The sequence below is a fragment of the Dreissena polymorpha genome, chromosome 13 (genome assembly GCF_020536995.1).
Source record: "Dreissena polymorpha isolate Duluth1 chromosome 13, UMN_Dpol_1.0, whole genome shotgun sequence".
Lineage (NCBI taxonomy): Eukaryota > Metazoa > Mollusca > Bivalvia > Myida > Dreissenidae > Dreissena > Dreissena polymorpha.
This window is the reverse complement of record NC_068367.1, coordinates 60,850,261-60,867,770: the sequence shown is the minus strand read 5'-3', so window position 1 is coordinate 60,867,770 and position 17,510 is coordinate 60,850,261. Positions and strand designations below refer to the sequence as shown.

Here is a 17,510-nt window from a genome sequence, read left to right as displayed (position 1 = left end):
TGGTGTAAGTTATATCTAATGTTAGTGGTCACATGATGAAGGAGTCACCTAGAGTAAGCAGTCACATGATGCAAGTGGTCATCTCATATTATCAGTCACTCTTATAAATGCCACCTGGTGTAAGCAGTCATCTGGTTAAGTGGTCCCTGGTTGAAGTGGTCACCTGGTGTAACAGTCAACCTGGTGTGAATGGTCACCTGGTGTAATCGATATCACCTGATGTAAGCGGTCACCTGGTTTTAGGTCACATGAAGTAGTGGTCAACTTGTGTTAAACGGCCACCTGGTGTAAGTGGTCATCTGGTGTAAGCGGTCACCTGGTGTAAGTGGTCATCTAATGTTAGTGGTCACCTGGTGAAGTGGTCACCTAGAGTAAGCAGTCACATGGTGCAAGTGGTCATCTCATGATATCAGTAACCTGGTATAAGTGGTCACCTGGTGTTAGCAATCATTTGGTGGAAGTGGTCACCTGCTGGTCACCTGGTGGTCACCTGGTGGAAGTAGTCACCTGGTGTATGTAGCCCCCTGTTGGTTAGTGGTCACCTGGTGTTAGTGGTTACCTGGTGTAAGCAATCACCTGGTGTAAGTGGTCACCTGGTGTATGTCCACCTGGTGTTAGTGGTCACCTGTGTGTGGTTACCTGGTGTAAGCAATCACCTGGTGTAAGTGGTCACTTAGTGTTAGTGGTCACCTGTTGTAAGCGGCCATTTGGTGATAGTGTTCACATGGTGTAAGCGGTCGCAAGGTGTAATTGGTCAACGTGAGCAATCAGTCAGTCCAGTTTTGGATGATCATAAATAAAGGCATTTTGGCTGTTACGAAATACTGAAAAAAGCCCCTTTTCTTTTTTTTCCTCTATATTTATGTAGTGCCAACTTTTTTTGTTTTCAACTCCTCTTTAGAAAGTACAAGGTGGATCTTGCTCAAACTTTCATAGTAGAATGACCTTTAAATGTTTATATGTTCATAAAGAAAATGAATTTTGGCTGTGACAAACTTCATTTTCTGGAGCAGCTTAGACAAAACTTGTTGATCTTTCAAGAAATTAACAACACTTATGACTCAATATTGATGTAACTTTGTCAGAATGTTTATTGTGAAAATATGAAGGTCAATTTGAATCTTGTCATGTGTGTCCAAATATCAGTTGACCTGTTCAAATGTTAAAAAAAGCCTTGTATTTTAATGTTTAATGAGTTTTATTAAGATTGTGGATGTTTGAAAAATAAAAGTTTCTGTGCAGACATTGTAAAGTTGGTTGGGTTTCATGTAGTTTATGAACATTCAGGTATATATACAAATGAAGAATGTCAAGATTCTTCTAAGGCCAGCAGCTGCTGCTCTATTGACATCGATTTAAAAAATAGTTCATTCAAATAACAATATTTTTCGGAATTTTCTTATTTGTACAAAGTTTCTAATTTGTCAAATGGCAAAGTAAGCCCTTACTTGGTCCTAACATGTGTATTAATGATTTCTCTGCAAAGAGAAATACAGTTATGGTCCATTGAACAACATGGCCGCTATAAGAAGTGAAGTTTGAAGTTTTCTTTTCGTAAAAGTAATGTGAACACTCTGGAAGTCACAGTTTTGAACCCCTTTCATATCAAATGCTCATGACATAATTGTGTGTAAAAGATAAGTGAGGGTACCGTAATAACTTTTAATTTCGGACACTTAAAAATAATATGTTTGTCGTGTCTGAAAATTTAGATACCGAAAATATAAAAAAATACAGGTGTCTGAACATTTGGAGACACAAATTAAATGTCCGAAAATTGTAATCATATTGTAAAAAAAGCAATAAACCAATACAAAAATAGTGTCTACTATGAAATAAATACAACTTCACACAGCTTTGTAATTTCTTGCCTTAAATGATACAGAACAAAAACAACATAAAAACAATACCGTTTCCTTAGTAGGAAGATATCGTTTAAAATGCTGTTGAATGAAGCGATTGTTTTCTACTAGTATACATGATAATTTTTCCAATTACGCAAGTTTATGATGTATTGCCCTCAGGCATGCGTCTTCAAGGTTTTATGACCTAAATCTGTTCATGATCGAAGTATCACATGATAAGCAAATACGGGGCGGAAATCTGGTATAATAGCGCTGTCAAACATACTGTTCGAAAATTTAGAGTCATTAATTATAGACAAAAAACGCGTATGTCCGAAAATTAAGAGTAACGAAAAATAATTATTTTGCCCCAAAACGGGTGTCCGAAATCTTAGAGTAATAACGGTCGTTCAAACATGATTGTGGTTTGTTAAAAGTTCTTCTTAGAGAAAATCCAGTTTAGGTGGAAGGTACGAACTGCACAGGCTAATATGAGACGACACTTTTCATACCAGCATTAAACCCACTTTTACCAGAGCAAGGCTCGTATGCTTCGACAGTATACATTCCTTGATGGAGAGTTTCATACTGGCATATGCCACTAAATTCTGATATCGATGTATTCTTTATTATGGAGTGCCGCTATTCTGCAATTATCATAGTGAGGAGCAGCAAGAGTCTAGCCACTTGACCCACAAATATAGATAGAGGAGGGGTTAATTAGAGCTGTCTGATTCTCCTTCTCTATGACAGATGAACTGCTGCTATTTACACCTTGCAATTTCTTCTGCTGCTACATTTCCATTATCTCCTCTGACGAAATAAGAGACTGGACATATTGGAGTATTTCTTTTGTGGTTTATCGGTCAGTCAGTCAGTTTTTGGTACAAAGTTCTAAGTTTGTGGAGCAAACTACTGAAACATTTTTCATAAAATTTAAACTGCAAATATTTAATCGCCATGCAGTGTAGTTGTTTTTACTTTTCAAACATCAACACACGCCTGGGTGATATTATTTACGTTTGTAACAAAGTTCACAGTCAGTTGTTTATTTATTCCAATGCTTTTACCCATATGAATCATCATCTTGCTCCGTATATAGGGTTATGGTTTTTATATTTTTTTCTTTAATACATCTTCATTACTTCCACAAAATGGTAGGCACTAAGTGTCGGTACCTCTGTATGCATGTAGACTTCTCTTGGTATATTATTAAATCATTAACCTTTGAGCAATCATATTTTGAAGAATTTTGGCTAAGATCAATTTTGGTCAAATCATTGCGCTTTGAACGTTTCCCCCACCGTAGTCATTGCAATAAAATTCTTACCTATGTGTGTGTTTTTTGTGTTTTTTATATGCAAATAACAGCAGATAATAGATATTTTAAAAACCAGTTTGTGATATGGTAAATTTAATTTGTTGAAATTTCATGCCTTCATAAAATAATGTATATATGTTTGATTCTTTATATACACGTTTAGTTTCTTTAGTCTGTAACATTATTTTTCGATAATATTTAAAAGAAAAACAACAAACATTTGCATTTGTATTATCAAACAGCAAACTTGAATGTCCAAGCCATGAACTTCTGATCTGTCCCATGTCTTAGTGCCCGCTACATTATCTCTCCAGAAACATCAGTTGTTTTATTCTTTAGGTTTGCTTGTGGAACTGTTGTATCTGCCTGATATGAGACTCATTCTTGGAAAACTGGGCTTAATGCATGTGTGTAAGGTGTCGTCCTAGATTAGCTTGTGCCCTTTTTCTGAAGCATAGATGGACAATGTTTTACCCCTCTGGTCAGCAGTGCATACAGTTAAATTGTCAGACCATTATGTCTTCGAGTTCCTCTTCTACACAGATGATCCCTGGGGGGGGGGGCAGTTGCAGACAAATGACATGATTTTCATTCCAGGCCTGCGCTGGATTAACTATGTTTCAACCAGGAACTAAACAGAGTGTATCTGAAGTAATTTGCAGTGAATATGTTTATTTTCTGGCTGAATAGAGATGTGAAGATTACAAAGTGTACATGGGCAAATATTAGATTTGGCATTAAAACTAAGTACATGTATGGAATATTTTCAATCATGTGTGCTTTATCAAATGTAATAAATACGCCCCCTTTGAGTTATAAGTATTGCTCTTGTCCACCAGTCAATCAATATAAGATTGGATAGTCTGACCAAAGACTATTTCATTTCAGCACCTTAAAAAAAGTATATTTCATGATAAAACCTTCGTACCATTAAACGCTCAAGATATCTTGTTCTTATTAAGGACAGTTGGTCAAACACATTGCGTGAATGGAAAAGATACCAACATGTCAACAAACATTAGACCGACGATAAAGCTCAAATTAATAGGAATTTCATCAATAAACAAAAACAACACAGTACTTTATTACAAACAATTCAAACAATAAAATAGTTAGAGTGGCAAAAGTTGTAGTTTTACAATAAGTGTGTTAGAATTATATATATATGTCCACAGCACATAGCTTTATATGATTTTTCACGCATGCTTCGATTTAAACATTTTTCCACAGACGTGGCAAGACACTTTTGGAGCATCGTGTTTATTCATATGCTGTTTCAACAGCCTTCCTGTCTTAAACGTTTTGGTGTATGTTGCACATGTAACCTTTCCTTCTCCATGGTCCGGAAGGCTGCATTTGTGCATTCCAAGAATCAATAGGTGCTGTACGACTTCGAAAATATTTCACAGGTGTATATTTTTTCATCAGAATGTGTAATTAAATATTGTTGAAGAGCGTATCTTGACTGACATGGCTTCGAACACAGTTCAGTTTACACGAATACTTCGATGCATTGCCACGTTGAAGCTCATACTCATTCTTGTTTAAACAATACGTGGTAGTGAACACCCTTCCCACCTGACTGACTACCAACTTTTTGACTATCGATGTGGGAACAGGTGTGACGCTGCAGTGAATTTTTACAATTAAATAGTTTCCACACCTTGTAAAATTGCACACGTAGGTGGATCCACTTTGAAGCTTCATGTGACGTTTTACAGAGGAGGCGCACGATAAAGCAACACCGCACTCTTCGCATGTAGGTCGTCTCCTTTTGACGATTACATCTGAAATAAGACATAAACTAATTCGCCTAATATGATTAAGGCTCACCGATTTCGAAAATGACTTTGTTAGACTGCGTTGATTACACATTCAATGACTCCATGTATATTTGTCGATTAACAATAAGTGTATCTTATCTGTGTGTAGTATTAAGGTTATACAAATTTTGCACGATATGGATTCATATTGTATAGTTGTAAGGTTTAAACCCTTTCACGGCGGAATTGAGGGGACATTGGCTTTTTTTATTTTGAAATATATCCTAATTTTCAAAAGTGGTGTTTTTGCACAATTCTCACACATTTAAGAGATACTCGTTCTCATGTCTAACAATAAACGTTTTATGCATCAGCAATAATTTAACAAGAAAAGTGATATATACGTTGAAATCAGTTTGCTATAGGAAAACACGTTAAACGTTTAGACGTATCCGGTATATTTTGTCTAATTATTTTGACTTAAGTGAATACTTGCGCACTGGATGTGTGTATATATGTTTATAAATGCGAAGGCATTTTTACTTTAAACATGCGCACGTAAAATCAATATGTGCGCAGTAAAAGCAAATACGAGCGCACGCGAAAGCAATACGTGCGCATGTGATAAAAAGATCAAGGAAAAGGTAAAACGTTGCGCACGCAGAACGTTAAACATGCGTACATAAACATCATACGTGCGCACATACATGGAATTCGTGCGCAAATGAAAGCAATACGTCCGCACGTGTATAAGAAAATATATTGTCATTTTTTCTATTCCCCCCCGTCCAATGTATTATGACTCCACAGATTATGTAACACATCACCTATAAGAAAATCAGATCTTAACATGCGTATTTTTATTTATTTTTTCCTTTTTTATCTGTGTACTCTGACTTTTGTATGAATACCAGTTACTGAAAGTGGGGTTACTGTGCTCAACAGTTATGGAAATGGGGGTAAATTTTCGAATTTTGATGCATATATTGCGATTGCCTGTTGGAAGCATCCTTGTGCTCATGTTAGGTAAACTATGATGGCTCTTGAGTCCACCTTTGCATGAAAACTGCTAAGAAAACATTATATATGGCCTAAAAATGCACATACATTGAAGCGTGTAAATCGTTAACAAAGAGACACTTGCGTATAAAGTCTTCAATAACTTTTTTAATATTGATAATGCATCAACAGGATGTATACCGAGGTAAATGGATATCAGTATATCATCCTGCGCGTAAGTATAGTGTCAAATAAGTATTATAAATGTACAAAATTTTCAAACATTAAAACATTATCCGTTAACCGCCATTTTGAGCAACAGTTACTATTTTTCCTCACTTACGTCACGCACGCATTTACTTGCGAACGATCCACCCCCTGCAAACGGCCAATCAGAATTGCACACGTTAAATCAACTTATGTTTTTGTTAGTAAGTAGTCAGTCTTACGCGCGCAGCTGAACATAGAAGGCGCATTATTGATTGCTGTAACGGGTGAGGCCCGTTGTGGGCTTTCGTGTGTTATCTTGAATTTTACAAACATTTTGAAAACGTTGTGTTGTGTTAATAAGCAGGAATAAAACGTAAAGAAATCATAATTGGACTGTGTCGACGTTTATCTTGTTTCTCCAAGGACTACGTTACATATGAGCAATAAACTGAAATAATTTTGTATTATGTGGTTCTTAGTATAAAATGAAAAAAAAATAAAAATATAATTTCAAACGTGATGACTTGTATGCCCAATTTGCAAATATGTCTGTATTATCTTGCTCATAACCACTTATCATTGCCTTTTGTTAAGCAGATCATTGTTTTTTTGATATTTTGATGTCTTTCCACAATAAGACTCTGTGAATGTATTTTGACCTGATACTTGTGTCTCAATTCCAGAAATTGACAGCACTGATGGAATTAGTTTGTTATCACCAAGCGATCAATGGTATCATATCAAACACTGACATTTCGATTTCTAGTTCTTCCCTTTAACAAATAAAGGAAACCAACAAAGAGAAAATGTTCAGCTATATTGAGGTGACAGAGGACATAGCAATGAAACTTTATTAACAATATTTATGTGCCTTACAAGTGTTGCAATTGGTAGAGCCATATTGATAAAACTAGTTTGTAAACTGTTTATTAGTTAATCTCCTTTTGCTTTTAGACATTGTTTGTACGTTTAAGTCAGTTTTAGAGCTTCAATACAACGTAACAGCTCACTTTATTAGCCTTTTCTATTGTAAGCTGGATTAGTCCGCCTTTTAAAATTAACGTTGGAATGATTGTCCTTGAGAGGGATTAATATATTACCTGTTTATAAGTTTGAGTCAGTGTTAGAGCTTCCATTTAATGTAACAGCTCACTCAGATTTATATGTCTTCCTCTCTTGTAAGATGTATTATACACCAAATGGGCTGTGTCTTAACAGATTGCAATAGTAAAAGCAGGGCTCAAACTGGCTTAAATTGTACTTAGCTAAATTTAATGTAGAACACGGTAATTGGTCATATTTTATCTGTTCTATGGGGTTTTAAGAACAAAATGTTGTAGCCAAATGGAAATGGCTTGAGCGAGCCAACTTTGCTTATTTGTAGCCATTGGAAAAGGAAATGCAATACACCGCAGTTCCGTCATATGTACAAAGAAGGTACCGACAATTTCAAAATATATATTGGGCATCTCGAAATAACGTATCGCAATTTGGTGGTAAATTATGTAGTGTACTTTTGCTTGTGACTTGAACTACCTGTCATACAAATTTTGATGAATAGAATCAAGTAAGCAATATCTACCACAAAGATACACAAATGTATTACTAAATTGATGTATCTAACAGTTTATATCAAAGTTTGAAAATCGAGCAACATTATTCGTCTTTATTTTCGCAAGCACGAAATTTCCTCATATTAAAAAATTACTTTTTCGTCAGCATTTAAATTCGCCAATTTCTGGCTTTGAAAAAAATACAAAAAGGTCAGTCAATAACCGATTTGTTTGTAATACATGTCCGAAATATATCGCGGTTGCGATAAATCGTGGTGGGGAAAGAGGGAGGACACCTGGGAGTCACTTGCAGGAGGTGGGGACTATTGTCACATGCGAATATACTAGTCTTTTATTATCAAGTGATCAGTAATAGGCCCCCATTATTGTATGCCATTGACAAGTTCATTATAATGATTAGCGGATTAGTGGGACCAAATAACCGTTAACGAGTGTTTGTAACGAGTGTTTGAAACAGTGAAGCCGATTGCCAATTGGTCCTATTCAATTACTACCATAACCAAACTGATAACAATCTTTTCTTATCGGCGTCAATTAGAGAAGATGCGAACCTTATTGATTATAAAAAGTGTAAGCAAACTACTTAGCTCAGTTTTCAATAAGTATTGCATCGTAAATATTTGATCATTTTAAGAACAGTAATTTGTGTGAAATGTCTTTTCTAATAATGTAAAGGAATTTAGCAAATTTAAACTAATACAGAAATTCGTTCGTTTCACCTTGTTTTTGTTGCATGTGACCCAGATTCAAACTCCGCCTAGATATTGTCAAGATAACTATTTAGACCAAGATTGAGTCATAAATGTGGCTTCTAGAGTGGTAATAAGCTTTGTCTGACTTTGACCAGATGAATTAGTATTTGGATACATGCGACCCAAATATAAACCTGGCCTAGAAAACTTGGCCTAAAAAAATGTAAAGAAACAACAGGCCAATCAAAATAATAAAGATATAGTCATACACGCGGCTTAACGCTACCACTGTTTTTCGAAGATTCGATTTTGTGTCGAAGATTTTGGACGTAATATAACATATCAAAACTCGGAATCAATACTGTGCAGATAAAACATCCTGACCAAGTTCATCAAGGTTGGGTGGAAAATTTTGCCTCTAGAAAGAATGATTACAAACTAAAAGTTGCAAAGTTGCACGGCGACGGACACTGATTCATCCCAATATCTCATCTTTAGCACTACATGAGACGGATGTTACATGTGTGCAATATCTTCTCATGGTGGACATATGTGATGAGTTATTTTAATTATTGCATGATGAAGAAAACACTTACAGTATAGATAAGCTGTTGTATAACCAAATTTAACACTTCTCTTCGAAGTGTGACATTGAATTAAATTACTGAAAACACGTGTTATCACTAACAAAATAACAATAACATACGCAAATGATAAACAATATTTTTGTAAAAATTCTTTGACTGTATCTTACATGACGACATACACACACACAATTTAAACAATAATATCAATAGAATTGTTGGATGAAGCTTTGCCTCGTTGGTTGGGTTAATTGTGTGGAAACAGGCTATTATTAATGGGGGAATAACTCCATGACAACTCACTGGAGCATGGGGTGGAACAATGGAGACAATGTATTCACCCTGTAGGTCCATGCATTTCATCAAATTTGGATCATCAGTCCATTTAATCTGACACAGAAACGTAAAATGTATTAGAAAATGTAATAATATTAATCAAAAGGGCAATAACTGCCTAAAACATTATTGGAATGGAACAATCAAAAAGTAAAAACATTTTTACCCAAAAGGGATGATTCATATGATTCATATGAAGTTTCATCAAAAACGCATATTTAGTGTCACAGATCAAATGCCTCCAGGAATCATAATTGAAACAGCAAATATTCCATCCATAATCAATCAATCGGAATGATCTAAGATCATCTGCATGTCCACCATGCCCTCCATGCAAAATGTCCACTCTATAAGGACCATCCATGCCAAATGCCTTCTCGATAGGGACCGTCCATGCCAAATGGCCACTTTATATGGAACCTCCATGCCAAATGTCCACTATAGAGGGCCTTTCCATGCCAAATGTCCACTCTATAGGGACATTGAAAGCCAAATGTCCGCTCTTTACGGACCTTCCATGCAAAATGTCCACTCAATAGAGACCTTCCAAGCAAAATGTCCACTCTTTATGAACCCTCCATGCAAAATATCCACTTTATAGGGGCTCTCAATGCAAAATGTCCACTCTATAGGGACCCTCCATTCCAAAATTCGACTATAAAGGGACGCTGCATGCCAAGCTTTATCAAACGGGAACGACCATCCAAGGATGCTAACGTCCACTCTATATGGACGCTCCATGCCAAGTTTTATGAAATACGACTCATTAGTGCAAACACTGAGATATTTATAATCAAAGGGCAACTTAGCCCACGCGTTCAAATACAAAGTGATACGTTCTTTACAGTTGTTACATTGCACGATTCAATGTTCTGCTATATAACATAATAATATGAGGTGATGAATATTGTTAGATTATTTAATAGCATTCTGTAGAATAAAGTAACATATGTGGACAGGTCCACAGCGGGAAAATAGTATTTGAAGATCAGACAGGCGAGTTGAATGCAAATATATCAACTGTGAACAAAATGCGATAGAAATTGTCTAAAGTTTAAGTCAGGGGCTTTGGGATAGAAATGGTCCAAAGTTTTTATTTTATAAATGTTTGCCATACTATTATGTACCACTTCCGGAAACATCGAATTGTGAGTTCGGAGGAAAATTCATGGACTAGTGTAGATTTTTTTAACTGATTCTTAATGCTTGTTTTGAAACACTGAGTGTATTATGGGAATACCTCCAATCTGCAAACAAGCCACTGGGTGGCTTCTATTATGTTTTCCCCTCTCTATGATACAAAGTTTAAATTAGATCACCATGAAACAATGTGATACTATTGTTGAGCATAATATCTTGGCAACGTTCGATAACCAACAAAGATTGTCAGAAGCTTTTTTAAATTATGGCAATGAATTATTAATGATTGTCTGGGCTCTAACTCGAATAGGGTTAATAATATTGTTATGAAACAAAGCGAGTATGTTTTGGGGTATATAACCTCAATAATATTCGATAACCTAAAGCAGTTGTGCAGAATGACCATTGAATCATCCAAAATAGCCAAATTAATCATGTCTGCTCTTGGCACTGATAGTTTTACCCTTATTATCATCACACTGAATCAGTGTAGCTCAGACCATTTAACAGGTGTGTTTTGCGACAATTTGAAACTCTTATTTCTTATATTGCTGAAATACCAGACTGAAGATACTTTATTTTAAGTCGTGTGTTTGATTCTCTTTTCTAAAGGTACATTTACTACAATAATGCTTTCTTAAATTGTATTTGTAATAAAATCAACAGCACATGATGAGAAACAAGAGCAATAAAAGATGAAACACATTCCAATACACGATTCGACTGCACAGTTTAATATAAGTTAGTTATTAAATAAATTATTTTTTAAACATGCTTATTGTGATGTGGCCCTTCATTTCAGACGTGGAAAGCCACTATACTTGAGCAATGACCGCTACTCGATGCTGGTGGCACAGTAGATTTCACACAGCTTCGATCATGCTTGTAAGCGGTGGACCTGGCTTCAGGATAGACTTACACTATGAACTGCAAATAATGATAGACTGTGATTGAAAAAAGATCTGCTGTCAGGTTTGATTTTGAACTGACAATATGATTGAAAAATGAGCCTCGTTCTGGAAAAACTGACCTTAACGCATGTGCACAAAGTGTCCTCTCAGATTTATATGTGCAGTCAACACAGGCTAATCAGGGACGACACTTTCCACATTTATGGAATTTTTCTTTATAAGGAAGTATAATCCAGATCAGGCTTTAAGTGTTGTTCCTGATAAGTCTGTAGGGACTGCACAGGCTAATGGATGACTACATTTTATGCATTGGTTTTAAATCTATTCTTTAAGAATGGGTTGGTGATTATGACCCATGATAGATTGTGATCTAACATCAAGATAGACTCTGATCTGGCATCAGCATACAATGGTTTCTTCAAGTAGGATAGACTAATCTGCCATCAGAAGACTGTTATCAAGCTCACGGCTTTACAAAGATCGTCCTAGCCTAGTGGATATGGTGTCCGCCTAGCGACAGGGAGGTCACAGACCCGATCCAAAATGGCAGTGTTCCTTCGATCTCCCCCAAAGACACCAAGTACTGGTTCTTATTCCCAGCCAGGAAATGGACTCGAGAGAGTTTAAATAAGCCTAGGGCTTGCAATGCAATCGAGCAATAATAAATAGGTTTAAACTTAGCTAAAGGATGGACTGTTATATACTTTTTTTGCATAAGGATAAAACTGTGATCTGGGGACATGATATTTTTAGATGAAAGTTTCAAACAAACATACATAGTATACCAGATTTTTAAATAACTGTTCGCAAAGTTAAAGAATAGATTTAAATAGACTGTATGTTGGGACTTTTCATAAAGTTGTTATCATTGTTTGTTAATGATATTAATCTGTGCTTGTATTCACCAAATAGTGCATAGACTTAAGTCTTAGAATAACGAATACATGTATTCTTTAAATTTGAATATTCAAGAATTGCTTTAATTTAAGTCAAACTTGGTATAAACACCCTCTATTTACATCATTCTTCATGAAGACTATTTTGTTGATGACTTTTTTTATCAGCCTGTAAGCCTGTTTATATTCAAAAGCTGGTTGCAGCTTCTCAGTCTACCCTTTATTCTTAAGTGTAAGATTAGGTTGGTGAATACAGGCTCCTGGTATAACACAAGTCTTCTGTAAGTGATCTGAGTATTGGATGAAATTTTAAATTTGCGTTACAGGTTTGAATCATGACACCATAAATGTACCGTATGATTGTTAAAAGTTCTTTTTGCTGTACTTTTGTACTCATTATAAATACTTTTAAAATATAGTTCCTTTTGTGAAATGCGTGTTGCCTGATTATTTTTCAAATGTGACTGTGGTATCAATATCAAAGTCTTGTTAAAAATGTTTGGCCTCTCCGTGGGTGTCCCATTGAGTGTATTGATCCAACATAAATATCTGTACATATTTTTTTTTTGTCACAAACTGGAACTAATTCCTTTTAAAAATAAGTTCTTTTTGTGAAATGTTTGTTGCCTGATTATTTTTCAAATATGCCTGAGCTATCATTAGAAAACTGAAGCTTTAGTTTAAGTAAATTCTGGTCCCTACACGGATATTCTAATGAGTGGCTAAATGCAGTAAAATTAACGTTACATCTTAATCTTACAGGGTAGTTATATTATGGTACTTTCTTAAGAAAAAAACTTCATTGTTTATAGTGTCTTATTTTAGGCACAAATCGGAACTAGTTGCTTTTAATTATTTCAAGCAATACTTTGAAGAATAATATTTATTGTGAAATATATAGTATTAATTGTATTTGTTATATACTTATTTGAATAATACTTATTTAGACAAGTTTTTTAATGCTATATATTTAAAGAATCCTTCTTTGAAAAGATTTCGGATATGTTATTTAAGGAACAAATTGACAGTGGTGTATATGTTTTTAATTTAGCATCTATTTTTAGTTGACAGGTTCTAAATGTATTTGAGTCCACACAAATATATACCAAAGTACACTGATATGTCAGTTAGTAGCATGTTAATTACATGTATTTACATGACGCAGAATTTGTCTTTCAAAAATTATCTTGCACTTTGGCATGTGTTGATACAAAACAGCATTTTAATATGTGAACTATATTAATGCAATCAATATGATTATTATTTTAAATGAAGCGCTTTTCATGTAAATTTTCATTTAAAATGTATGATACGAATACTAAAATATAAGCGATTGGAAAGATAAACGAAAGTTACCATATCACAATATTATTTTTGCGGTCCTTTTTAGATATAAATCATATAGATCTATTTTGAATTTCAGCAAACCTTATCCCGGGAATCTAACTCGAAGCAAGCAAGAATTGGATAGAATTTGACTGAAGCGACATGGAACAGACTCCTAATTATATGTTTATAAATACTTATCAAATGTATTTCATTACTGAATTTGTAAAGCTCAAAACGCAGAAGCTAAGGTGTGGTTTTATTGTTTAATATTGGCTTAATAAGGAATTGCAATTTCTTTTTAAAAAATCCGGATTTTTAGAGATTTATACAACCTTGTACAGCTTCACACTTGCTCTGTTCTGGTCTGGTTCAGCTTCACAATGATACGACCCAGCACTCTAGTTATGTTTCGTCACTATTTGTACACTACTGCATTCACTTGACGTAAAGCATTTTCCATCGCTATTTCACTTTTGAAAACATGTACATGTATTGCATAAAATGAACTATAATCGCCATTGTGTCTTATTTAATTAAATTAGTTTGATTTTGGATCTTTACGTGACTTTTATGTCGTACGAAATATTATATGGTGTCGGATTTAAAAGCAAAACAAAAAATAATAACAAAATGTACAATTATATTAACCTGCATATGAACTTCGGAACCCAGTGTTCACCTTTTTTAGTTTAGTTTTTTTTATACAAAATCGTGTTTGGCCATTCTGGCATATGAAAAAGTCAATACACATACGAACATATAAACGCGCGTTTGTATTGTGTTAAGAGTTAACGGGGTAAATATAACATTTTTATGCACAAATATTGTCATATATTTGCAGAAAAGAAAATATTTTTGAAATTGTATCCAAAAGATCTCGAAATTTTGTTGTTATAGTGTTGCATACATGTGCAAAAACACAATATTTCTGAAGCATAGATACACTATTTCTTTTACCAGAACATAGGGTTTTATTGTCAGAACATAATGTCTTGGAATTCAATCCTTTTTAGGAGTCCTTTTATGCACACGGAACCCCTGGAGGCCTATCGAAGACAAATAAAATGATTTTCATTTCAGGGGTAAATAATGTGGCTCATGAGTCATTTGCTGTTTATGATTTATTGTCTGGGTGAAAGCGGTGCAAACATTACAATTCGTATAAGGTTCAAACATATTATTGTTAAATTAAATATTACTGCACAAAGGTCAAAGGTTTGTCAAAGGTCAAGGTCACCAGGTATTGTACATTAAAGTGAATATTACTTTGCCCTTGTCCATCTTACTCTCCATAGGTCAGTCTGCCTCAATACCATTTTGTTTCAGCACAATATCTTTAAAAAAATATGAATCCGCATGAAAGTTTGAGCACCTGAAAACAATATTGGTTTTAACCGGGGTTTGTGACCATTAGCTGTTTTTTATTTTGAATACGTGCCTGAAATAGTAAAACTGTTAATATGTTTTATGGATTGCATAGAATTAAACAAAAATGATCTATTAACATTTCTGCAATGCAAATCATTATGTTTGTAAAGTTTGCTTTCATTCAATATAAACTGGTGTATAAAACAACCAGGAAAACAAGCAGTTTTAATGCATGTTGCGTTATTGTAAATATAATCAAATAAAAACCGGAGAGTCTGATTGTTATTGCATGTTTCGTGTATTTTATTGAATTTTCATGTAGTATTTTTATGAAGCATAGACATACGTTAAACAAAAACTATTATAGTGAAAATTAAATCACAAAACCTGACTTAACACCACTGAACAGGCTGAATCAATATGTGAACATGAGCAGGTGGGTATTTTGGTTTAGCATTTTTCGTGTGAGTTTTAACGCTTTGTTAACAGTATGTAAATGTATATACGATTTTAATATCATATTATGAACGAGTTTACTCAAAGAAAATATATTAACAAGCTGATAATAGTACCGTAAATAAAATGTTGAGTACTTATAATGTATTACCGATCAATTTATTTTGAACACTATACCGATAGTGATTGATTGTATATGTCGCTGTATTGTTTTACGGCTGTTGGATATAAACATATGTTCAACGTCCATACAAATATTAACTTTTGATCATAAATTACGAAGCATGGTAACTGAAGAAAAAGCATATACCGGTGATGTGCAAAAACGTCTGTTCGCGTGTGTGTTTTTTTCGACCGACAACAATTTTGTCGTGTTGGTAGATAGATCAGCAAGTAACATTTATTTGAAATTTATTTTCAAGAAAGTGTTCCATTCTCATTTTCATAGATTAAACATAGACCATACTTAATCCTACCTCATGGGTTTTGCACTGATTGTCACGCTTTGTTTGTTTCAGTTACATCATTAGAAATGTGACAATTTTGACAGCCAATACTTTTTTCGCCCGATATTTATGTGTTTTTTATATTAATTTTTTTTTAGAAAACCTTTACCGAGACATTTACATGTCCAACTTCAAATCCCATTAATAGTTACACCCAAATATCTTTCTACAAATCAACAGGATATTGGGATTTGCAATATCAAAGAATGTATGCTTTGTGATTCCTTATTTTTATTAAAAACATCTTTAAAACAACATTATTACAAAATCAACAATCATGTCATGCAACTACGGCAGTTGTCTCGTGCTCTGTGAAAAGGGTGTTTAATGCATGTGCGTAAAGTGTTATCCCAATCAGGGATGACACTAACCGCCTAAACTAGATTTTTGCTAAGACGAGACTTTCTTGAAACACAACATATCATAAACCAAAAAAGGTGGACTGCACAGGCTAATCTGGGATGAAACTTCACGCACATGCATTAAACCCCCTTTAACAGAGCACGGTCCAGTTATATATATTCAATAACATCATAATGAATAATACTGTCAGCGACTCTTTACTAAAGGTAATACCTGTGTATGGACGGAAACTAATTGAATAATGACGACCCCAAAAAGGGAGCGTTTATCAACAGTACCTATTGCAACACCATTATACTATACAATTATAATTTAGAGCTGGTGGAAAATGAGTTAAGCATCTCCAAGTTAAAATCAATATCGTACTTTAATGTAAATTGCTGTGAAGTTTTGATAAGCACTAAAAGTCAAAACAGCTTAGGTCAATATTCACAAAAATAAAGGATACTCCATGTAAACTTCACAAAGATATGATAAACGTTAACATATTTGTAAAAAAAAAACGCTTCAAAACAAAATATTGCTTTTGCATGTCAAACAATTTGTTCACTAATTCAAAAAGTAATGCAGCAAATATTACAATGACATTAACTTTTCAAATTAAAAAAGCTGTTGCATAATAATTTGCTGTTTATGTTCAAGCATATTGGTACAATACATGCATGTAAACAGGTATTACACCTGTGTATGGCCGGAAACTAATTGAATTATGACGACCCCAAAAATGGAGCGTTTATCAACAGTACCTTTTACAACACCATTATACTATACAATTATAATTTAGAGCTGGTGGGATATGAGTTAAGCATCTCCAAGTTAAAATCAATATCGTACTTAAATGTAAATTGCTGTGAAGTTTTGATAAGCACTAAAAGATATGGAGTAAAAACAGCTTAGGTCAATATTCAGAAAAATAAAGGATACCCCATGTAAACTTCACAAAGATATGATAAACGTTAACATATTTGTAAAAAAAAAGCTTCAAAACAAAATATTGCTTTTGCATGTCAAAAGATATGTTCACTAATTCAAAAAGGTATGCAGCAAATACTACAATGACATTAACTTTTCAAATAAAAAAAGCTGTTGCAAAATAATTTGCTGTTTACGCTCAAGCATATTGGTACAATACATGCATGTAAACATTCAAAAGATGGTTACAACAGTTAGTTGCGATGCAGGGGGTAATATTATAATTGCATTATTTCTCCATAAAAA

General features: G+C 34.3%; 1 protein-coding gene across 1 annotated transcript in view; it reads left to right on the top strand.

Annotated features, from left to right (window-relative positions):
* LOC127854705 (uncharacterized) overlaps positions 1–17,510 on the top strand; it is a 58,784-nt gene that overhangs the window by 257 nt on the left and 41,017 nt on the right. Inside the window, exons 2-3 of the mRNA XM_052389763.1 lie at positions 521–661; positions 11,266–11,319. Of these exons, the coding sequence (XP_052245723.1) occupies positions 521–661; positions 11,266–11,319 (195 nt within the window). The remainder of the gene's footprint in view (positions 1–520; positions 662–11,265; positions 11,320–17,510) is intronic.